This window comes from Microcebus murinus, chromosome 28, assembly GCF_040939455.1.
Source record: "Microcebus murinus isolate Inina chromosome 28, M.murinus_Inina_mat1.0, whole genome shotgun sequence".
Lineage (NCBI taxonomy): Eukaryota > Metazoa > Chordata > Mammalia > Primates > Cheirogaleidae > Microcebus > Microcebus murinus.
Window position 1 is genome coordinate 1,237,140 of NC_134131.1, and position 23,442 is coordinate 1,260,581.

The window sequence follows — 23,442 nt, forward strand, 5'->3', positions numbered from 1 at the left end:
CGGCCTGAACCTCGAGCCTGTGAGGGCTGTGACGTGCCCAGGACCGGGAAGCGGTGCAGACGCAGGGCCGGCGGGCACACGTGCTGACTGCGCGCGCCCTGCCCCGAGCGCCCTGCCCAGCTGGTGCTGCTGCCCCGGGAGTGGAGACTCCTGGGGTGCAGACCACTGACCTCTCCCCTCCAGCCTCCTACACCCCTGCCCCTCCCAAGGCCGTGCTGTCTCCCGCAGCTGCGTCCGGCCCTGAGGACGTGGCCCTCTATGTGGGCCTCATCGCCGTGGCCGTGTGCCTTGTCCTGCTGCTGCTTGTCCTTGTCCTTGTGTACTGCCGGAAGAAGGAGGGGCTGGACTCGGACGTGGCCGACTCGTCCATTCTCACCTCAGGCTTCCAGCCGGTCAGCATCAAGCCCAGCAAAGCAGGTGAGGGGGCCCCAGCCCGGGACCCCTGCACGGGCGCCCACACCGAGGGCGCCTGCCTGAGCCCTTCTTCACCCCGCAGACAACCCTCACCTGCTCACCATCCAGCCGGACCTCAGCACCACCACCACCACCTACCAGGGCAGCCTGTGTCCCCGGCAGGACGGGCCCAGCCCCAAGTTCCAGCTCTCCAACGGGCACCTGCTCAGCCCGCTGGGCGGCGGCCGCCACACCCTGCACCACAGCTCGCCCACCTCGGAGGCGGAGGACTTCGTCTCCCGCCTCTCCACCCAGAACTACTTCCGCTCCCTGCCCCGAGGCACCAGCAACATGGCCTACGGGACCTTCAACTTCCTCGGGGGCCGGCTGATGATCCCCAACACAGGTGGGAAGGAGCCCTGAGGCCCCGGGGAGCCCCGAGAGGCAGGATAAGCCTCCGTTTCCCTCCCGGGGGAGGATGGGACAGCCCAGGTGTTCCCGCTGTGCCCCCAGCCTCCCCGAGCGGCTGAGCCTGCCCCGCGAGGAAAGGGGGTAGAGGTCTGGAGAGAGTCCAGTGTGGCTGCCTGGGGTCCCGGCCAGAGTGTCCCCCTGCTGCTGCGCGTGGGCACGTGGGTGCTGTCCCTTCATCTCCACTCGCAGCCCGAGTGTGCCGGCTCCGAGCCGGGCCTGGGCCCAGGAGCCTGCGGACAGGTGGGGGGTGCAGAGGACTCGCAGACAAGGCAGGCCTGGGCAGAGGGCTGGGAGTCCCCGGGGCGTCCCGGCTCCCACCCGCCACTGCACAGAAACCATCCGCCTGGCCAGCTCCGTGCGGCCGCCTCCCAGGGCCCTCTCCCGGAGCAGCCTGGCCCTCCGCGGCTTTCCCCCGAGCCTGTGCGGAGAACCCCACTCCTCCGTCCCCAGCCCAGCGGCGACAGGGCTGTGCGCGCAGGGCCTGCCGGGCAGCTCCGTCCGCCGCCTCACGGCACCGGTGACAGTGACCCGCCGTCTCCCACCCCGCACGCCGCCCCTCCTGGCGTCCCAGCTCAGGACCGCACCGCCGCCAGGCTCCAGCCAGAAACGGGGGTCACCCTGACCGCCTGCCCTTACTCACTGTCACCCTGCAAGTCCTCCCTCCCCCAAGCGCCTGCCCCTGCCTTCCCCGCCGCCACCGCTGCGCACCACGCACCCTCTACCTGGCCCGGCCGGCCCTGAGCAATGCCAGCATCGACCCGGCCCTCGCCTCCGGCACCCCCTTCTGGGCCTCTCTGCCGCCTCCCGCAAAGCCCGCATGACAGGCAAAGAGGCCGCGTCCCCGCTGGCCAGCCGCTGTGGCCTCCTCCCGCCCACGCGCACGGCTGTGCACGGCAGCCGCCGCGGCCCTCGGCGCCCAGGGCCAGTTTCCCCTCTGGGTCTCCGCGCATCTCGCGTCCCTCCTTCCTGGGACGGCGGTGGCCCCCCGCAGGGCCCTTACTGAGAGGCAGGCAAAGGGTGGTGCCCGGGGCCCTCGGCCCTTCACCGCCTGGGCAGGGTGGGTGGGCTGCCTCTGCTCCCGCACCCTTCCCTGCGGTTTCCTCGTCCTCCCGCGCTCCGGGCCCCGGGCTCCGTGAGAGCAGGGTCCGTCCTTTCCTGCCGCCCTCCTGAGTGCCGGCAGCACCCGGGGAACGGGCGCGGGAGTGCACGCACCGCGCTCACGGGAAGCGCTTGTTTGCGCGGGCACGTCCGGGATGGCCAGCGACACTGCAGCCCGTGCCGAGGGCCAGTGTGGGGTGGGGAAGGAGCAGCAGCCACAAATACGCCACGGGCAGCCGCTTCCCTCTCCCGGGCTTGGGTTTCCTGCCAGGTGGGGGCGCTCCAGCCCAGCCCTCCGTTGCCCACTCTGGGGAGCACGCGTTGCTCCGGGGCGTGGGCGGTGAAGCCACGGATTTCTCCGTCCTGGGCTGGTGTAAGGGCTCCCCGTCGGGGGCAAGGCCACTGCTCACCAGCCTAGGGTGACGCCCCAGCCGGTGTCCTCACCGTGGCCTACCCTGCCACCGCCCCAGTAGACACTGGCAGAAGCAGGTCAGCCGGTCGGGAGGTGTCCGTGCAGCGGCGTCCCGGCCAGGGAGGGCTGCAAAGCCACATGGTTATTCAAGGCCTGCAGGGACAGTGGCAGTGGCAGGGAGTGGCCGGTTCCCAGAGGTGGCCAGGGCCAGTGGAGAGGGGAGGAGCTTGAGCAGGACAGGATGGCAGCGGAGCTCAGCGCGCGGGCCAGGTGGAGATGCAGCTGGAAAGGCGCCGGGGGCAGAGACCAGGGACCGGGGAGTCAGGCCAGGGCGCTGGACGGTAGCCTGAAGGCAGCGAAGGTTTCCAGCAGGAAATGCCCTGGCCCCCCCCCAGTGCCGATCCGATGACACGGGAGGTAGGTACAGCACACCTGACACCTTGTGTTCCAGCGTGTTCTGCGCCTGGTCTGACCTTTCCCACCTGGGCTTCCTCAGCTGCTCTTGGGGTCCCCCCTGACTCAGCGACATGCCTGTGAGGGTGGCTGGGCAGCACGGCTGTCCTCACGTCCCCTCTGTCCCCGGGCCAGGCTGGCTGGGGTGCGGCGGGGGCCTGGGCAGCAGGTCAGCCCCGCCCTCCTGCCCGTTGCAGGAATCAGCCTCCTGATCCCGCCAGACGCCATACCGCGAGGGAAGATCTACGAGGTCTACCTCACGCTGCACAAGCCCGAGGACGTGAGGTGTGGGAGGGGCCTGGTGCGGGGGTGGGAGGGGCCCGGTGCCGGGGTGGGAGGGGCCGCTGCGGGGGTGGGAGGGGCCCGGTGCGGGGGTGGGAGGGGCCGGTGCGGAGTGGGAGGGGCCGGTGCGGAGGTGGGAGGGGCCGGTGAGGGGGTGGGAGGGGCCGGGTGCGGGGGTGGGAGGGGCCGGTGCGGGGGTGGGAGGGGCCGGTGTGGGGGTGGGAGGGGCCGGTGCGGAGTGGGAGGGGCCGGTGCGGGGGTGGGAGGGGCCGCTGCGGGGTGGGAGGGGCCGGTGCGGGGTGGGAGGGGCCGGTGAGGGGGTGGGAGGGGCCGGGTGCGGGGGTGGGAGGGGCCGGTGCGGGGGTGGGAGGGGCCGGTGTGGGGGTGGGAGGGGCCGGTGCGGAGTGGGAGGGGCCGGTGCGGGGGTGGGAGGGGCCGCTGCGGGGTGGGAGGGGCCGCTGCGGGGTGGGAGGGGCCGCGTGCTGCCCTCGCTCCCCGGTGCCCTCTGCCACCCACCGCGCCTGGCTGGGCTGGCGGGGAAGAGCTGCGCGTAGACTCCACCGGCCGTGCAGCCCCCGCCCTAGTGCGTGTCGCCCGGCCCTCTGCACGGCCCAGCCCGGGTTCCAGGACGCCACTGACGCCTTTCCCTCCCCGCCTGCGTTTCCCCACTTGAGGTTGCCCCTAGCCGGCTGTCAGACCCTGCTGAGTCCCATCGTTAGCTGCGGGCCCCCCGGAGTCCTGCTCACCCGGCCCGTCATCCTCGCCATGGACCACTGCGGGGAGCCCAGCCCCGACAGCTGGAGCCTGCGCCTCAAAAAGCAGTCCTGCGAAGGCAGCTGGGAGGTGAGCGGGGGGCAGCCCCGAGCCCGGCTTCGCAGGGGACTGTGGGCCCGAGCCGCCCCGACCCCGGCCCCGGCCCCATCTCTGGCCACTTCTCGGAGCTGCGAGGGCCGAGGGCTCCGAGGCCGGCAGAGCCAACCCGCTGGGCCCCCCCGCAGGACGTGCTGCACCTGGGCGAGGAGGCGCCCTCCCACCTCTACTACTGCCAGCTGGAGGCCGGCGCCTGCTACGTCTTCACCGAGCAGCTGGGCCGCTTCGCCCTGGTGGGGGAGGCGCTCAGCGTGGCCGCAGCCAAGCGCCTCAAGCTGCTTCTGTTCGCCCCGCTGGCCTGCACCTCCCTGGAGTACAACATCCGCGTCTACTGCCTGCACGACACGCACGAGGCGCTCAAGGTACCGCCCGCCCCTGGCGCCCAACACCAGGGCGCGTGGGCTGACAGCCGGGCGGGGCAGGGGGCAGTGGGGGGGGGCCAGCTGACCCCCGGCACACCGCAGGAGGTGGTGCAGCTGGAGAAGCAGCTGGGGGGACAGCTGATCCAGGAGCCGCGCGTCCTGCACTTCAAGGACAGCTACCACAACCTGCGCCTGTCCATCCACGACATGCCCAGCTCCCTGTGGAAGAGCAAGCTCCTCGTCAGCTACCAGGTGAGGGCCGGGCCCACGACCCGAGCCGCAGGGGCCGCAGCTGGGCGCAGCTGACGCCTCCTCTCCCGCCCCAGGAGATCCCCTTCTACCACGTCTGGAGCGGCGCGCAGCAGTACCTGCACTGCACCTTCACCCTGGAGCGCGCCAGCCCCAGCACCAGCGACCTGGCCTGCAAGATGTGGGTGTGGCAGGTGGAGGGTGACGGGCAGAGCTTCAACATCAACTTCAACATCACCAAGGTGGGGGGCGGGGCTGCGGCAGGGCCCGCCATGTGCTCCCGCCCCCGACCCTCCGCGAAGTGTCCCCACCCGTCCGCAAGCCCACCTCCTCCCAGAAACCCTTCCGCAGCTTCCTGGGGGGGGGAGGAGTATGTGGGAGGGGAGACCAAGGTGGCTGGGGGGGACCCTGGAGGGCTTCCCTGAGGAGGGACTTTATCCCAGGCCCCAAGGTTGAGCATGTTTGGCCGGCGGCAATGAGGGGACCCGCGCAGGGCAGACGAGGGCAGTGGGAGTGTGAGCGGTCCGCAGCGGCTGGGCAGAGGGACTTGCGGGCGGGCGGGGGAGAGGACCGAAGCTAGAGGGCGCCTGTCTCCCTGGCCATGTCGCTGTGGGCAGGTGACCGTGCTGCCCGGCCCAGTGAGCAGGGCCTTGGTGCGTGCGTGGAGGCCCAGGAAGCGCCAGTGCCCGGGCCTTCCCCGTGTCCTGCGGTGGTCTGGGAGCGCCCTAGCGGGAGGGGGCAGTGGGTCCGGGCCCAGGGACAGTTCTAACAGTCCCCTCCACCCCTCACGCCCCAGGACACGAGGTTTGCCGAGCTGCTGGCTCTGGAGAGTGAAGGGGGGGTCCCAGCCCTGGTGGGCCCCAGTGCCTTCAAGATCCCCTTCCTCATTCGGCAGAAGATCATTTCCAGCCTGGACCCGCCCTGCAGCCGGGGTGCTGACTGGCGGACTCTGGCCCAGAAACTCCACCTGGACAGGTGGGCGGGAGACGGGCAAGGGGGTGCAAGGGCCACCTGCAGCACTGGGCTGGTGGGGGGAGGGTGGACAGGAGGCCCTCTGGGGCCTGTGCCTCGTCTGGGAGCAGCCAGAGCTGTCGGTGTCTGCCTTGGGGGAGACTCTGCCCTGGGGTGGGCTTGGGGGCAGGCGGCGGCCGCTGGGTGAGGCCAGCTGCTGACCGACTCCCCTCCCCTCCCCAGCCATCTCAGCTTCTTTGCCTCCAAGCCCAGCCCCACGGCCATGATCCTCAACCTGTGGGAGGCTCGGCACTTCCCCAACGGCAACCTCAGCCAGCTGGCGGCGGCAGTGGCCGGACTGGGCCAGCCGGAGGCCGGCCTCTTCACGGTGTCAGAGGCCGAGTGCTGAGGCCGGCCGGGCCAGACGCCTACACACTCTCACCAGCTTTGGCACCCGCCAGGGACAGGCAGAAGCCAGACAGGGGCCCTTCCCCCAAACCAGGGGGGAGCTGCTTGGACAGGCCCGCTCCGGCCGAAGTGGTCCCTTCACGCTGGCCCTTCAGACCCTGCCCAAACTCCCACCCCTCCACGGCCTGCCCGGCCAGGCTGGCACTGCCGCCTGCCCACACCCTGCTCCAGGACCCAGTGCCGGAGCCGGGGCCAGGCCCAGCCCATCTGTGTGTGTGTGTGTGTGTGTGACGCTACCTCTCCTCCCGCCCCTGCCCGGGGCCGCGTACGCACGGCCGCACGCACACCGGGCTTGGGACATGGCCCCAGAGCTCCGCCTGGGCTGGGCCTTATGCAAACATTTCTGTGCCTGCTGGGCAGGGGCACGTCTGAGGGGCCGGCTCCAAGCCGACAGGGCCAAGGGCCACAGCCGGACGGGGGCGGCCCCTGGGTTCAGGCACGTGACCACCGCACGAGCACGCGCCCACACATGCCTCGTGTGCTCATCTCACACTCACCCCCATCGGGCCACGCAGACACCCCCACACGCATCTCATGCTGCACACCTGGAGGCCCCCCACGTCTCTCACGCCCAGTGTCGGCGCACACCTGCCTCGCACATGCTGCCCCCCACCCTCCCGGGGACACCACGGCTCCTCCCTGCCCCCACCCCTGCCCCCAGCCTCGAGGTGCCCTGCCCGGCGGGGCGTGTGAATATGCAATGGGAGTCCGGGCTGTACAGTGGCGAGTGTGTGTGCCGTGGCATGCCCGTTCCCGGGGCTGGCTGGCGCCCCGCGCGGGCCCTGTCGTGTGAAGCTCGTGTCCTGACTCTGTCTTAAGTGCGTGCACGCACTTACACTTGGCCTTATGTACACAGCCTTGCCCGGCCGTCGGGGCGCGTAGGGATTTTATCGGACGTGAATGTAAATAAATTATATATATATATTGCTAACCTGAGTGCTACTTCTTTCGGGGAAAGCCAGGGGGCAAGGCCAGACGGCCACAGAGGGCTCGCAGGTGGGCCGTCCCGGGAGTCCTGAGAGATGGGGCGGCCGGGCCCCCGCCCTGTGGCCCGCAAGGCTGGGACGAGAGCTCCACGGCCCAGAGTCTCCGTGGAGGCCTCCTCAGACGCGGGTCTTCTGGGCCAGGCGGCAGGCAACGGCCGTGACCAGGGCTGCGCCTTTGCCCGACCCGTCCTCCGACTGCAGGAAGGTGACCGCACAGCGAGGGGCCAGCTCCCGCACCGTGGCGGCCACCAAGCTGGAGAAGCTGTGAGGGGGGGGCCGGGTGAGCCAGGGCCAGCCAGGCCCCCTCTGGCCGCCCCGCCCTCCCAGCTCGTGCGTGGGACTCACTGGGGATGCAGCTTATAGAGGGTCCCGTCCACGCCCACGGACACCGCCAGCTCCTCCAGGCCCCGGCTCTCCCGCATCCTCTCCGCCACGGCAGCCACGCCTGCGCCGCAGAGCCGGGCGGCCCGCTGGGACACGGCCTGGCACACCTCCAGGACCACCAGGGCGTCGTCCGAGGTCAGGGGCAGGCCCAGGTCCTCCAGGATAGCTCGCACCTGCCGCAGGGCCAGGCTGTCGCTGGGGCCGGGGAGGAAGAGAGCGCAGAGGCAGGGTCCCCCGTCAGCGCCCCCATCCTCACGGCTTCTCCAGACCCTGTCGTCCCCAGAGGAGACCCCCACACTGCCGCCCAGTGACACGCCCACCGTGGACGGGCAGACTCTGAGGGTGGGGGAGCAACGCAGGCCTCAGGCACCTTTCTTTTCTTTTCTTTTTTTTGAGACAGAGTCTTGCTTTGTTGCACAGACTAGAGTGAGTGCCCTGGCGTCAGCCTCGCTCACAGCAACCTCAAACTCCTGGGCTCAAGCGATCCTCCTGCCTCAGCCTCCCGAGTAGCTGGGACTACAGGCATGCACCACCATGCCCGGCTAATTTTTTCTATATATATTAGTTGGCCAATTAATTTCTTTCTATTCATAGTAGAGACAGGGTCTCCCTCTTGCTCAGGCTGGTTTTGAACTCCTGACCTCGAGTGATCTGCCCGCCTCGGCCTCCCAGAGTGCCAGAATGACAGGCGTGAGCCACCGCGCCCGGCCCACCTTTCAATCTCAGAGAGGAACTTGGTCTTAAAGATGTCCCTGGTCTGGAGGCGCCCCATCTGCTGGCCCCGGAAGAGGACGCCAAGGCTGGTGAGATGTAAGAGAACGTGCCGGACGATCTCCCCCAGGTACATGCCGCTGATCATCTTCTCAAACCTGCGTGAACACGCGTGTGTGCACAGGGCACAGGTGCGTGTGTGCACAGAGACCCCGAAGGCCACCAGCGCCAGCCACTGCCAGCCCCACCGCCAGGGCCCAGCCCGCACCTCTGCTTGCCGGGATTGATGGACGCCCGGTCGACGCTCTCGTCGAAGCAGGTGCTGAGGGCGTCCAGCGAGCCGTCGTCCCCGAAGGCCCCCCACTCCATGTTGACGCACATGCGGCCCGGGCCCCCCGTCAAGCCCGCCACGTTCTGCAGCTCCTCCATGTAGCAGGCGTTGGTGCCGGTTCCTGCGGAGAGGCCAGAGGGCGCGTCCCCATGCAGGCAAGGCCCCACGCAGAGACGGTCAAAGCTGGGCTCCTTCCCCACCTCTCTGCCTCCCCAGCTCGCAGCCCGACCCCGGTCCTGGCCCTCCCTCCCTCCTGGCATCCCGTGGGCAGACCCTGCCGGCGCCGGTCCCGGAGGCCTCCTCTGCTCCCCCACCAGCGCCACCCCTCCGTGGGGACAGAGAGAGATCAGACTCGAGGAGACCCCAGCCCGGCCAGGAGACCGGCAATGAGCAGCCAACTCTGCCTCTGTGCCCAGGAGAGCAAAGGAGGGCGCCCTGGGAGCCCCAGAGCACAGGTGAGTCTCCCTGCCTACAGGGGCAGGAAAATCTAGAGGAGGCGACATTTGAGTTGGGCTTTGAAGCCAAGAAGCACAGAGTGGAAAAGGCGTTCCGGGCAGAGGGCACAGCCCGGGGAGCGACACCTCCTCCCTCTCCCCAACACGTTTCCAGCTCCGGGCGAGCGGGCTCCTCGCCGGCCCCACCTGGAATTCCTCTGTCCGGTTGTTAATTCACGTGGCCGCCTCTCCCGACTGCCTGGCCGTGCCGGGCACTGTGAGATGGGGACGCTCCCCGCACCAGGGAGGCTGCGCACGCCTGGCGCCGAAAGGTGCCGATGCCCGAGGAGCTGTAGGCTCCCCTCTCCCGACACAGCCGCACCCTTCCTTCCAAGGCTTGCTTTCCAGCTCCCACTCGTCCCGGGACTGCTCCCTTCTGCTCCTGGCCTTGCTGCCGCCCATGCGCTGTCCAGCTCTCTGACTGCCACCTGCTGTTCTGGGCTTAACCCTCGCTCAGTGGTCAGTTCCCAGAAGGCAGCAACTTCCGCTGCTTTTAAGTGTCTTCCTGTCTCTTTTCCCAGCCCCTTCTGGCCGCAGGGCGGGTGCCTAATAAAGACTTGGAGTCTTGCACTGTCTGAAGGCCCCTCCCAGCCCACTGGGTCCCAGCTCCCACCAGCTCCAAACACTGCATGTGCCACACTCTGCCCCCTCCATCCCTGCTCACGACCCTGAGACAGGCATTGTCATTAGCTCCACCTTCTAGAACGAGGACACTGCGGCTCTGGTGACTTGCCCAAGGGCATACAGGTGAAAGCACAAAGCTAGTATTTCCACCCAAACCTGCATTGACTCCGAAGCTCAGGCTCATTTGCTAGGTGGGCAAACTGAGGCTCAGAGAGCTCAAATGGCCATGAGTCAGTAGCTGGGCTGGACTAAACACCCAAGCTCCAGACTGCCAGCCCAAGAGAATGTTCCAGAGCCCATTAGGACAGACAGGAATGATGATCCCCCCCCCCAAGGCCCAGCAGCCGTCCGACCTGGGGAATCAACAGGAGGCAGTGAATTGTCAAGCCGCAGGGGCACAAAAGGCCAGGGCCCTGCTCACCAACAATGAGGCCTATCTCACAACGGGGGTCCTCATAGCCGCAGGACATCATGGTTCCCACCGTGTCATTGACAATGGCAACCACATTCAGCTCCACTGCCTGCACACAAAAGGATGCTGCTAGTTGCCGGGCAACGTGGTTGTCACAGCAACCAGACCTGGACGCAGAGGTCTCTACTGCAGAGGGCGGGGCCCCCGTCAGGCAGCAGGAGACCCTGTGCTGCCCTCAAGGCCTGCGCAGCCCCGGGAGCGGGCACCCACCTGTCTCCGCCCGATGGCTGCCCGCAGCAGACGCACGATGTCTTGGCCCTCGCAGTCCGACGCGTTGAAACCCTTGGTCCAGTTCAGGAGGATGCCCTGGGGTGGGACCAAGGAACAGGACGCCGGAGGCCCACTCAAGTCCCGCTCTGGCCCCCCGAAGCCTGCACGCTCAGGAGTGTACGTCCCCACCCCCCCGCAGGCGGCCCGCTTGCCACGGAGCTGAAGGCGTCGCCCTCTGGCCACCCAGCCCGCTCCCCACGCCACAGAGCCTGCTAACAGCCGTCTGGCCAGCGTCTTCCGCGATCAGCTCCACAGGGCCCCGAGTCCGAGGCTCTGGCCGCTGCGAGGCGCTTGCCCAGAGGGAATGGTCCTGTGTCGCCGGGCCAGCAGTGGACAGAGCTGGGACGACAGGCGTTGTGGGCAGGAAGGCGGAGGACAGAGAAGGCTCAGCCCAAAGGGAAGCACATCCCGCCCTCTCCCTTCCAGAAAGAACTTGCGAGAGTCACTTGTGAGGAAGGGACAGAGCTGTGTCAACAGGGGAGCCACGCGTGTGCTCCAGGCGAGTGGAGAAGCCAGAACCCAGACACCTGGGCGGGATGGGGGGCCCGGCAGACCCCTTTGCTGTAGGAAGACGGACCTAGACTGTGAGCCCGGCGGCGGCAAGGGGCTTGACTGAGGGCGTCCGCTGGGGTGGGGGCAGGGAGCAGCGTTAGGAGAAAACGGCTGCTCTGCCCAAAGTAGGAGCATGGAGGGCAGCCCTGGAGCCCTTGGTGTGCAGAAGATTCTAGAAAGAGTAACCAATGTCTTCCCCCGATAGTAATTCCTGCCATGCCTTTTCCCGTTGCTCTAGGCTCATTGTCTTGAAACCAGAAACCAGAGTATGTGCGAGGGGAGACGAGAGGAAGAGCCACCCGGAGAGAGCAGAGGACGAGCGAGCTTCCCTGCTGCAGGCAGGACAGAGCCTCCCGGGTGTGGGGAGGGCGGTGGGGGGAGTCAGGTGCAGGTGGCTGGTGGGTTCCCACATAGGAAGGTGTCCTATGCCCTCCACCCTGGGCTGGAGCCCTAGGAGTGGGGCGGTCGGCAGTGGCGCTAGAAGAATTTGAGCGATCTGAGAACAGGAGGCTTCTGCCCTCCTGCCCCAGGCGACGCCCAGGGAAGTGTCAGGACCGAGAGGGGACGGCAGGGGCTTCCCCAAGAGCCCAGGGAACCTCCCCACATGTGTGCATGTTCCGCGCAGCAAAGGACGCTGCGGAGCCAAGAGGGCCCCACCCGGCGAAGGGGGTCCTCACGTGAAGTTTTCACCCCTGGAAAGAATGTGGGCTCAACACAGAAATCACGGAAAATCCGTAAGGCCCACGTTTCTCCTACGTCTGGATTTGCACGGTCACGCCTGCCCCCAGGCCTCGCGAGCAACCATCGGCAGGAACGCGTCGCGTGCTCAGCCTGGAGCCGAGCAGCCGCGACCACGGCCAGCCGCGCAATGCAAGGGGCCATCGCGCGAAAGAAAGCAGAGAGTCTCAAGCGAGAGGGAGGGCGGCGCGGGGGGTGGGGGCAGAGGCTGGAAACCGCACAAAGCAGCGGTTGGAGTAGACGAGGCTTTTCAACGGCCGCAGCTGTCTGGGAATGCAGAGGACGCTTTCAGAGGCAGCAAGCTCCTCAGCACAAGAGGCTTTTAAGCAGAAGTCGGGGATGTTGAGGAGCAGATTCCTGGGAGCTTGGACCAGAGGCCCGGGAGGTGCTGTTTCCAACACGAGCTCCAGGTACGTGCTCCGAGAAGTCCACTGCCCTTGGTTAAGGACACACCGAGGTGCGTGCCGAGTAGGGATTCTGTGCCTGGACCTGACCGTGGCACCCCGCCACCCCAATCAGGCAGTGAGAAGGAAACGAGCCAACAGAGGAAACGGAGACAGGGCAAAAGCCCCCGCGCAACCTCAAGCCCCTTCTAGACAGGAGCAAACGCCGCTGCCCGCAGGACCCCAGGCCAGTATAGCAGTGCTGTGGCTGAAATAGACCACGTGTGTGTCCTCTGGTCACCTGCCATCTAGGTTTGCACTGCTCCCAAATGCCCCAGACCCTAAGCCTGGGCACATCATGTCGGGAAACTGAGGCTGGGTGCAGGCCCAGCCCAGCAATGCCGCCCCCACCCTGCCCGCCACCCAGCCCTTTCCCCAAGCTCCTGCCCACTCCGTGAAGGGTACGTGGGTGGGAGGCCCCGCCCCCTCACCTGGTCCAGGCCAAGCTGCCTGCATGGGAAGGAGAAGGTGAAACCCAGGGGGAGGCTCTGCCCGCTCAGGCCCTGCTTCTGCTGGAAGTCCACAATGCAATCCACGATGTGGTCAAAGAGCTGCGGGGTGGGGCAAGGTCAGGGGGGGCACTGCCCCGGCCCTTCCCCACCCCGGTCCTCAGGGCCCAGGCTGTGGGTACCTGCTGCCCAGAGCCCTGGGCCACACACTTGGGGATGGAGTACACCTGGCTGGTGATCTGCACACCTCCTGCGGCCACACGCACCAGGAGGACCCGGAAGTTGGTGCCCCCAAGGTCCAGGGCCAGGAAGTCCCCTCGCTCTGTGGGGCAGAGACCCTCGGTGCCAGGACAGGGCCTGTGGCCCCAGCGGCAGCACACACCGTGACCCCGAGGAGCCCCGGCCCCACTCAGAACAGGCCCTCACCGCTGCCATCAGGAGTGGCCCGGACGTAAGTGGGCAGCATGCGGAGAGAGGAGGCCTCCCCTCGGAGCCCCTTGGCCATGGCCTCCCGCATCTGAGCCTGCACCACTGCCAGCTGCTCCCGGCTCAGCCGGAACGGAGCCAGGGTCTCCTCCAGCAGGCGCCTGTGGCTGGCCAGGCGGGCGGCCACCGCGGTCACCATTGCCACACCCCGGCCACCGCCGTCCACCGAGGGGACGAAGGAGACATCACACTCTGGGGCTAGGACCTTCACCGTCTCCCGCAGGATGCGGCAGAACCTGCAAGACGCACGCCGCACACGCCGGTGAGGGCCTGCCGGAGCCCAGGAGCCGCCACTTTCGTCAGCTCAATCCTAAATCCACTCTGTGCACGGCCACACGCCCCGTGCGCCCCGTGACCCCCGCCCTTGCGCGCACGAAGAGAAGCGGCTCTTCTCCCCTGGGACATCTTCTGGCCTCCCATAGCTCACGCGGGCTCAAGCGACATCATACACATCCTCCAGCTGGCACTCACGGTCCAGAGTGCCCTCCGGGCGTGTGTCACATGCGCGCACACACACACACGTTCACGCTACCTGCGCACACGGGACCGTGTTCCCACAATACCTGGGATGCTGCTCACACACCCGGCCCCCGGTGGCCACGGCAACCCGAAGCGCTCGGTGCTCCCGGCCGCGCTGCATGCGGGACAGGACGGAGGCCAGGGCGGCGGCGCAGAGCTGGGCAGCCCGTGTGCACACGGCCGCACACACGTGCCGCACAAGCTCGGCGTCCGAGGAGTCTGGGCTCAGGCCCAGGCCCTGCAGGATAGCGTGGACACGGGCCGCTCCAGCAGAGGGGCTGGGAGGGACAGGTTGCCACTTGGGGTTCAGGGAGTCCAGAAACTCCCCGTCCCACGAAAGCCCCATAGCCCCCTTGGGGACAGAGTGTCCTCCCCTCTCCCAAGCCAGGGACCCCCTTGTCTCAGCCACTGCTCCCCACTCACTCCTCCATCTCGGCCACGTGCTCCAGGAGGACGCTGCCTCGGCTCAGCAGGGCGGGGGAGGTGCAGCCGCCAAAGAGGACCCCACGCCGGGCCAAGTGCACCAGCACCAGCCGCACCAGCTCGCCCAGGTAGAGGCCCCCGATCATCTTCTCGAACCTGCAGGTGGGAGGGCGACGGGATAACGCCTTTCCTAAGCCCTCTGCCACCTGGCCCCACCACCGAGAGCCCCCAAAGAGCCATCATTGTCTTCAGGGACCCCAGACTGAAAGGGCCAGGGGCAAGTGGTGCCCTGGAGGACAGCTGGGTGTCTGCCCAGCCCCCCGGCCCCTCTGACGTAGGACAGCAGGCCTCACAGGAAGGAGGGAACACCTTGCTCAGCTGTCCCCAGCCCCCGTCAGGGCTGGCCAGAGTCCGGAATAAGGGAAGGCTACGGGTCGAAAACTCTGGGTTCTAGAACCTTGAGCCCTTCCTCCTCTGAGCTGGGCAGGGTCCCCAGGGAGCAACCCCAAGGCCCTCAGGGTGAGAGGGCACGAGGACAGGAGCAACATGAGGGCCCGAGGACAGGGGCGGCACAAGGGCCTGAGGACAGGGGCGGCACGAGGACAGGGGCGGCACAAGGGCCCGAGGACAGGGGCAGCACAAGGGCCCGGGGACAGGGGTGGCACGAGGACAGGGACAGGCAGCACGAGGGCCGGGGGACAGGGCAGTGGCGGGGGTGGGAGCTGCGCAGGGACGTCAGGCCCCCAAGCCACCTCTGAGCGCCGGGGTTGAGGGACTCGCGGTCCAGGGCGCGGTCGAAGGTGGTCAGCAGCGGCCCCAGGGCCGCGTCGTCGCAGAAGGAGCCCCACTCGACGCTGACACACATGCGGCCACGGTCGTCGTCCAGCGCCGCCACGTGCCGGGCCTCCTCCATGTAGCAGGCGTTGGTGCCGGTGTCTGGGGGGCGGCGCTGTCAGGACCCGCCTGCCCGGCGCCCGCCCGCCCACCCGCCATCGCAGAGGCCTGTGCCGCACCTACCTACGACAAGCCCCACCTCGCACGGCCGGAGCCCCGGCGCGCAGCCCATCATGGTGCCCACCGTGTCGTTCACCACGGCAACCACCTCCACGCTGTGGGCCTGGGCAGTGGAGAGGGCAGAGGTCAGGGACCCTGGAGATCGGTCGGCAGACTGGAGCCGGGCTGGCAGGAGGATGCCCGGAGCCCACAGAGCACACCCATCTGCGCGCCCCACACGTGGGTGCCACCCACGCCAGGGCCCCGCCCTGCAGGGCGTTCTCCTCCCTCCCCCAGCTCAGGCCCTCAGGGTCACAGCGGCTCCCACCCCAGCCATCACCCCCGGGGGCCCCGCCGGACCGGGGCCTGGCCCGCCCGCCCCTCCCGGCCCTGATGGCCAGCCACTGCACGCAGCGCCACGGGGCGGTCCAGACCGATCGCCCTTCTCTGGCATCTGGGCTCGCATGTGCCCCTCTCTGCGACTACACCTGCCTCCCCTGCCCCAGCTAGGGCGGCGGGCACACCCCTCCAGGTGCCCGCCCGAGCAGCAGTGGCTTCCGCCCTGGCCCTCCAGAGACGTCTGGACACACCTGAACAGGGACCGTCCTTTTTTTTTTTTTTTCTTTTTTTTTGGAGACAGAGTCTTGCTTTGTGGCCCAGGCTAGAGTGAGTGCTGTGGCGTCAGCCTCGCTCACAGGAACCCCAAACTCCTGGGCTCAAGCGATCCTCCTGCCTCAGCCTCCCGAGTAGCTGGGACTACAGGTATGCGCCACCATGCCCGGCTCATTTTGTCTATATATATTAGTTGGACAATTAATTTCATTCTATTTATAGTAGAGACGGGGTCTCGCTCTTGCTCAGGCTGGTTTCGAACTCCTGACCTCGAGCAATCCGCCCGCCTCGGCCTCCTAGAGTGCTGGGATTACAGGCGTGAGCCACCGCACCCGGCTGGGACCGTCTTTTAGTTTTCTCCCCTAGACTGCGAAGGTTTTAGGACAGGGTCAAACTCTTTTCACGTTTGTTTCCCCAGGTCCTGAACGTTTATTTGATCTTCCTCAGCCTCGGTGATTTTTACTTATAAAATGGGAGTGGCCGCCACAGGTAGCCCAGGGTGAGACTGGATAAAGGACAGGAACAGAGAAGGAGAGCGGGCGCTCCCAGCAGCACAGGCACGGCCCCCGTGTGCCAGGCCGGGGCCAACAGGGGCAGCCCTCCCGTCACCCCCTGCGCTCACCCCCTGCCTCTGGATGGCGTCTCTGAGCAACTGGACCACGTCCTGGCCTTCCACGCCACTGCACCTGAAACCTTTGGTCCAGGAAATGAGGGTGCTCTGGGAGGCACAGAAGTCGAGTTACTCCCCCGACCACCTTCGTGGGGGGGGGGCTGCAGCCCTCTCCGCCCGCCACCCCGTGCCCGCTCCACCTCACCCTGTCCAGGCCCGTCTGGTGGCAAGGGAAGGAGAAGCTGAGCCCAAGCTGCAGACCCTGCCTGCTCACCGGGTGCGCGTCCAGGAACTCAGACAGGCAGTGGGCAGCAAAGTCAAAGAGCTGCAGGACAGGTCGGGGGCTCAGCTTTGCCCACCTGACCCCAGCTACCCAGCCCGGGCGGTGGGCCCCAAAGACTAGGCACTGAGCACTCACCTGCTGGCCAGCACCCAGCATCACCTCTTGGGGGATCACAAACTCCTGGCTCCTGGGCTCCACCCTGTGCCCCTCGGTGCCCGTTAGCGTCACCCACAACACACGCAGGGAGGCCCCTTTGGCCCCCAGCTCCAGCACCAGGAAGTCGCCTTGCTCTAGAGGGCAAACAGGTCACAGGAACGCACGCGGCTCGCAAGACCAGAGCCCCCTGCCTCCTGGAAAAATCCCCACGCCCTGCAAAGTCCGGTCAAGGGACCTTAGAGATGGGGACAGGGATAAGGAACTTTCCCCTCCCCCAGATCAGTATCTTTTCCCAGGCCTGGCCACCATCCTATTCTCCCTTACTCACCGGTGCCATGCGGGATGGACCCCACATACGTGGGCAGCATCCGGACAGCGGGGGCAGGGCTCGCCTCCCCCCTCAGCGCCTGCTGCATGGACGCCAGGAGGCTGGCCTGGATCTGCTGCAGCTGTGCCTCTGTCACCTTGAACTGCTGCAGGCACTCCTGCACCTGCGGAGAAGCAGGCCGCGTTGGGGGAAGGAGCCCCGCGGGACTGGCCGGTCCCCTCAGCTTCCCCAGTGCCGGCCCGGCCACTCTCCGCCCCGCACACGCCCTGCCTCTGCTGCTGCTCTCAGCCCGCACCAGCCCGGGCACCCTCAGAAGGCTCCGTCCTGCAGGGAGAACCCGCCTCCCTCCTGCCTCGCTCACAGCAACCCCAAACTCCTGGGCTCAAGCGATCCTCCTGCCTCAGCCTCCCGAGTAGCTGGGACTACAGGCATGTGCCACCATGCCCGGCTCATTTTTTCTAATATATTTATAGTTGGCCAATTAATTTCTTTCTATTTACAGCAGAGACGGGGTCTCGCTCTTGCTCAGGCTGGTTTCCAACTCCTGACCTCGAGCAATCCGCCCGCCTTGACCTCCCAGAGTGCTAGGATGACAGGCGTGAGCCACCGGGCCCGGCCAGAGATATTTTTAGATGTGAATCAAAGAGGGCTTCCCTGAGGAGGTGACCACAATGAGCGAAGGGGACAAGCCATTTGAAGCTCTGGGGGGAAGCACGAAGGGGTTTCCTCCAGAGCAAGGGGATGGGCTTGGGGACAGCTGGGCCAGACTGGACCCGAGCGTGGAGGGCGTGAGAAGGCAGGGACGGCGTAGGACCTCACTTCCCAGCTTCCCAGTCCGCCGGAAGCCCAGGCGCTTAAGAAGAGCCCCGGGCTCTCACCTCGTGCGCAAAAATCTCCACTGACGACCCTCTCACCCATCCTTCCAAGAAAAGTCCCGACAGCGACCCTGGGCTCATCGGAGGGTCACAGCCCAGCGACCTCATCCTCCCCGGGCTCAGACTTTCCAGATACCCCCCTTCCCGTCTCACGGGAATTCTCCTCCGATGGCCCATGCCCCACACTGGACCCATAACTTTAAAATGACGACTGGGGCACCAGGATAATGAGGCCCCTGCAGGGACCGCCATGGAGGACGGGATTCCTGCTGAGGAAGAGCAGGATGACTCAGTGCTACCTCTTGCCTTAGGAAGGGAAAGGGAAACAGCTTCCTAAGGAGGCGGATCTAGCGGGGGCGCCGTATGTCCAGCTGCGAGTCCACATTGCAGCGTATCCCCCCGCCAGCAGCCACGCGCGCCAGGAGTGGCCGTTCCTATGTTCTCAGTGGGGAAACTGAGGCTCTGAGAAGGCGGATCATGCCCAGCCCAAGCAGCTACGGAGGGGCAGGGTAGAAATGGGAAACCCGATCTGACTGCAGAGATGTTCCCCCGCAAATGCGCAGGCTTGGAAAACTAGCAGCTTCCCCTGGAAGAAGCAGGGCTGGCAAAAGTCGAAGGAAAAGAGGCCCCCGGGGGCCCAGCAAGGGGAGCTCACACCAGGCCTGGCCCTGCCACTGGCTGGCTGAGCAGTCCTGGGAAAGTCTCTCTCTGAGCCTCAGGCACTGAGAAAATAGTAGCACTCAGAAGTCCCCCGTGCAGGGACCAGGTCTTGCTCACGGCTGTATCTCGGGGCCACGGGGGCAGCTGGCTTGAGACGGGCTCTCGGGATTTGCTGTTGCTTGAACGGTCGTGGCGGCATCAGAATTAAAGGGGATAATGTATGTGAAAGTGTGAAGTGCTGTTCTGACACGAGGGTGTGTTATTATTGCTTAATGCAAACGGCAGAGTCACAGCCACGCCAGTGGCTTGGGCAAATCGATGCTTCTCTGCCTTCTCCTCCTGGGTACTCCGAGAGGTTCGGGAGGAGAGCCTGGGGAGTAGTGGCAGAAGCTGCAAGGAGACAGAGGGACTTCCCTGGCAGATCCTGATGGGGCGCACGCCAGCCGGGAGACGCTACCAGGAGGAGTGGGGAGAGGCCCGAGCCAGGACAGCAAGGAGAAGAGCTTCGGGGGCGTGCGAAGCCGGACACGGCCGCAAGGCTGGCTCCTCGCACCAGCTTCCGTGCGGGCCAGGCGGGCCGTCCCCTCGCCTCTCTGAGCAAGGGTCCTCCTCTGTCTAGCAGGAACAACGGCTGCACAGAGGCGCCGCGGGGACTGCGCAGGCGACAGGCAGGCAGCACCGGACGGGCTCTGGAGCGTGGGAGGTGCTCAGTGAGACTGGGGTCCCTTGCCTCGGAGCACGGGCACAGCGGTCCGTGAGCCCTGATTCCGCCTCCTCTCTCGTGACAGAGAGACTGGGGGGGAGAGTAGGGAAGGGACTCCGGGAAGGGGCTGGGCACTGGCCACGTGCAATTAACCAACCTTTTCTCAACCTGCGGTCGCGGGAAGGGGAGTGCGGGGTGAGGCCCGAGGCTGTGGGGAGTTTGCCATCCCTGCGACATCGGAGCCGAAGGGAATTCTGTAAGCTGCAGGTGTGCACGGCAGAGCCAGCAGGGTGGACGCGGGCCTCCTGGGCGCTCCGGACGGGGTGGGGACGGGCAGTACGAGAGGAGGTGGCCACAGGCCCCGCCAGGCAGTGCCGCCCGGTCCCACTTACTCCTGCCCGGCTGTCGGGCGGGCATAAAAAAAACGTCCCCACCCAGGGCCAGAGCACGGGTTGGACACGGGGGTGTGGGGGGCACGAATGCAGTGAGAGGATGCCCCCACAACCCGGGCGACGCGCCTAGTCGGGCGGGTGTCAGAACAAGCCGGAGAACTGGAGAAACGGCGGGGATGATTTACGGACGTGGCCACGGCCCTTGTCCCCGAGAGTCATTTAGCTTCTCCCTGCTCGGGGAGCATTCGGCTTTATTGTCCTCCGTTTTACTGATGAAGAAATAAAGACAAGGAGATATGAAATGACTTGCACAAGTGTTTCTTGCTCAAGCGGGTGGTACGCAAGGGCTTCTGAGTCTTGGTCAAGACGACAGGAAAAGGAGAAACCACTGCTGAGCAAACCTCAGGCCTGAGTTCAGCGCAGAACTCCTCTCTGCGTGCCGGACTGCTCACAGAGGGGACACTACCCGGCAGGAGGGACAAGAGAGGCGGGACAGGAAGAGGCTCGGGAACACGGCTTTTTACAGTAACCCTGGGGGGTCCATTTTGGACTGTGCCAGCCCACTTGGGCCAGGGGTGGCACCTGCATGGCCAGGGGTGGCACCTGCATGGCCAGGGGACAAAAGCGATGCCTTTGGGGTGCAAGCACCTCAGCTCAAGCTGTTATGTCTTAAACTCAACTCGTGTCACCTCTTTAAGTCCCTTTTCCTCGCCTGTAAGATGAGGAGACAACCCCCACCGGCAGCTGTCCGGAGCCCCAGAGGAGCTGGTTGCCAGAGCAGACGGGACAGGCTCGGGAAGCTGGAAGGGGCTGAGCCAGCGACCACGGCAGCTTCAGTCACCCGGCTCTTGGCCGTCTTGAATGAGCATGGAAGAGGCCCCCAGCGCTGAGCTTACCAGTCCTGAGCTGTCTGCCGGCCGGGGCGAGGCCTCCTGGGAGCAGCCCAGGGCTCCTGCCCCCTGCTGCACCCCTGCAGGCCCAGCGGCGTCCATGTAGTTCCACCTACGGGGAGAGGAAGGGACAACCTGGGTCAACCACTTGCTCTACAGGCCCTAGGAGGCTGTAACCCAGACCGACTTGATTCCTTCTGAAAAGGACCAGGAAGGAAGCTGGGGGGCAGAAATCAGAACCTCTGACCATTGGAGACCCTTTAGTAGGCACCCGGAAGGCCCTTGCTTTCCAGAAGCATGTTTAAGGAGAGAGCACTGGGAAGGCTGATTTCAAGTCCAAATGCCATTCATTCACTTATTCATTCTGCCATTCGTTCAATTTCCTACTTCTGCCTACTGCGCTGGCATAGTTGGTTCAGACTGTGGTTCAGTTGGACCAGACCTGGGCTCTGCCTTCAGGAACCGCACAGTTTTACTGGTAATCACAGTGCGATCAGCATGGGCAGTGACAGGGGTAGCCACGTGTAACACACGGACGTGCTGCCGTGGCTCGGAAGTCAGGGACATGCTAGAGGTTTGGAGCCCAGGGAGAGGCAGGAAGGGACCACAGGTCCGCCAGAGAAGCAGGCAGGCTGGACTGTGCACAGCCCCCGTGCCAGGGGGAGGGATGTGAATTTCATCCCGATGGAGACAGGAGACGTGGGCAGGGTGGGTCTGTGCTTGCAAAAGGGACTCCACTAAGGGTGCGACTTTGGGCAAGTCATTTATGACTCCTTTGTATTTCTGCTTCACCTGTAAAGCAGGAGGAAATAATATCTACCCTCACGAAGCTGTCATGAGCGTCACATGGACAGCACCTGGGGAGTGATTTTTGGAGAGTGGCCCAACACCAGGGTCGGCCCGAGTGGGTTTGGAAGGCGCGGGGACACCGAGCAGAAAGAGGCCAGCCTGTGCCCAGAGCCAGGGACTCCCTCTCAACCTTGCGGCCCGATTCTGTCTGTGAAGTGGGGACCAACATATGTCAAAGGGCCGTGTGGGTACGTGAGAGAAGACGGGAACAGTAACCTTGCTCAGAGTACACATTCAGATTCATTTGCCTGAATCTGTTGTTTTTTTTTTTTTGTTTTTTTTTTTTGAGACAGAGTCTCGCTTTGTTGCGCAGGCTAGAGTGAGTGTCGGGGCGTCAGCTTAGCTCACAGCAACCTCAAACTCCTGGGCTCAAGCAATCCTCCTGCCTCAGCCTCCCTAAGTAGCTGGGACTACAGGCATGCACCACCATGCCTGGCTAATTTTTTCTATATATATTAGTTGGCCAATTAATTTCTTTCTATTTATAGTAGAGATGGGGTCTCGCTCTTGCTCAGGCTGGTTTCAAACTCCTGACCTTGAGCAATCCGCCCGCCTCGGCCTCCCAGAGAGCTAGGATTACAGGTGTGAGCCACCGCGCCCCGCAAGTTTTCCTCTTATTTGGTAAACCAGGAAATCAGTTTCTGCCAAATGAGTTTCCCCAAATCTGTCAAATGGGAACGTGGCATGTTCGTTCTATGTGTCACAGGTCTATTTCAAGGGTAAAATGCAATCATGGAGGCAATTACCTTTGGAGAGGCCCAACCAAGGGCTACAGATGTGGCCCTCTCCTGTTGAGGCCCAGCTAGCTCAATCATCCATTCAATCGCTGTTACTCATTCCCTCATCCATTCAATATTTATTCAAGACTTCTACATGCCAGAGTCTGTAAGGCTTCCCCCAGGTAACCCCAGTATTTACACCCCAGGCAAATGTATTCAGGTCTGTCTTTTCCAGCTGAGAGTCCCCGTGGAGAGGGACATGTCTCCTTCGTTGCAGTATCTCCAGAATTCAGCCCAGGGTCTGCACACACTTGAATAGGGGCCTCCTGGCTTCCCTTAGATGAATGGGCTACATGGAGTGAGCTTTCCTTCTGGACGTTACCCCAGGGAGCCTGCTGAGGCTGCAGCCACTCATCCGGCTTGGTCTTTCCAGCCTCCATGTCCTCTGCAGTGGGCCAAGCAGTGGGGTTGGGGACAAGGCAGCTGGGGTTGAGGCCGACAAGAGTTAGACCAAAGTGGCACTTACCTGGGAGATACAGATGTCACTCTCCTCGGGTCTGAGCTCTTCTCTCAATGTGAGGCACCCCAGTGACCGTTTTCTGCACCCCAAAGTGACACTCAGAGGTGACCTAAGTTAGAACATCCCCAAGCCCCACCCTCTTCCTCCTCCACCACCACTTACCAAACACCAGCTAATTCAGGAAGTTATGCTTCCTTCCAAGTCTGCCCTAAGCGGAGCCCAGGGTAGGCAGGGCCACGGTACAGAGTTAAGCAAGACGACCACAGCGAGCCGGAGCCCTGAGTTGGGTCAAGGATCCTGAGACATTCCTTCCGCAATGCTGAGAGCTCTGCTCATTTTATAAACACCCAGAGCCTGAGTTTTGAGGTGGTGGCTCACGCCTGGAAAAGAGCTGGGGGGCCTAGCCTGGAACTATGCAGGGTAATAGACAATTTTCCAAAATGCGGTAAGTGCTGAACAAGCAAGAGGCCATGTGGGAGCACGAGGGGAAGGCACTGACTCTGCCCAAGAGTGGGCAGGGCAAATTGGAGAAGTTGAGTCTTAAAGAAAGAACAGCAGCGTGCTGACACAGGTGGCCGTGGACAAAGGAGAGCATGTACAAAAATCATGAATCGCAAACACACAGGTTTCCTTACGGAACGGGGTACAGCTGCAAGGGCCTACAGAGATGCACGTAGGTGGGGGTAAAGGGCGACAGCCAGACTGTGGAGTCCGGCCTTTAGTCTGCAGGCCCAGCAAGGCGAGTAGGTTCACACGGTGAGTCTTCTCGACTGGAAGGAGAAGGGGAGTCTCAGGCTGCTGTGGAGCCGTTGGCCACCAAGATGTTCTTGTGCCGCACTAGTCTCCTTGAATGCACAGAACCCTAGGCCACTCCTGTGGGGCACTAGACAGCTCGCAGTGTGATCTTCACTCCAGGTAAATTGTTGGGCAGACACTGCAAAACTTCAGGCTACCTCATCAG

At 64.9% G+C, this 23,442-nt stretch overlaps 2 protein-coding genes across 4 annotated transcripts in view; one reads left to right on the plus strand and one right to left on the minus strand.

The window, feature by feature from the left end:
• The window catches only part of UNC5A (unc-5 netrin receptor A), a 59,859-nt gene extending 52,919 nt beyond the window's left edge, over positions 1–6,940 (plus strand). For both annotated transcript variants that reach the window (XM_075998406.1, XM_075998405.1), the window contains 9 exons: positions 229–417; positions 497–799; positions 3,025–3,112; positions 3,784–3,952; positions 4,108–4,341; positions 4,444–4,593; positions 4,668–4,832; positions 5,387–5,565; positions 5,785–6,940. In XM_075998406.1, coding sequence (XP_075854521.1) covers positions 229–417; positions 497–799; positions 3,025–3,112; positions 3,784–3,952; positions 4,108–4,341; positions 4,444–4,593; positions 4,668–4,832; positions 5,387–5,565; positions 5,785–5,950 — 1,643 coding nt within the window. In that variant the 3' untranslated portion in view covers positions 5,951–6,940. The remainder of the gene's footprint in view (positions 1–228; positions 418–496; positions 800–3,024; positions 3,113–3,783; positions 3,953–4,107; positions 4,342–4,443; positions 4,594–4,667; positions 4,833–5,386; positions 5,566–5,784) is intronic.
• On the minus strand, positions 6,911–22,598 carry HK3 (hexokinase 3). 2 transcript variants are annotated; one of them, XM_012787291.3, is made up of 19 exons: positions 22,488–22,598; positions 20,400–20,505; positions 16,874–17,036; positions 16,525–16,679; positions 16,381–16,431; positions 16,119–16,214; positions 14,909–15,008; positions 14,644–14,827; positions 13,892–14,047; positions 13,513–13,746; positions 12,890–13,185; positions 12,646–12,785; positions 12,446–12,565; positions 10,222–10,317; positions 9,961–10,060; positions 8,359–8,542; positions 8,093–8,248; positions 7,341–7,574; positions 6,911–7,257 (listed from the first exon to the last, which is right to left on the minus strand). In XM_012787291.3, exons 2-19 carry the CDS (start codon positions 20,493–20,495, stop codon positions 7,113–7,115), a joined length of 2,706 nt encoding a protein of 901 aa, XP_012642745.3. In that variant the 5' UTR covers positions 20,496–20,505; positions 22,488–22,598; the 3' UTR covers positions 6,911–7,112. The 2 variants fall into 2 exon arrangements, with proteins under 2 accessions (XP_012642745.3, XP_012642744.3); XM_012787290.3 differs by having other exon boundaries at positions 16,312–16,431.
• Positions 22,599–23,442: the final 844 nt, after the last annotated feature.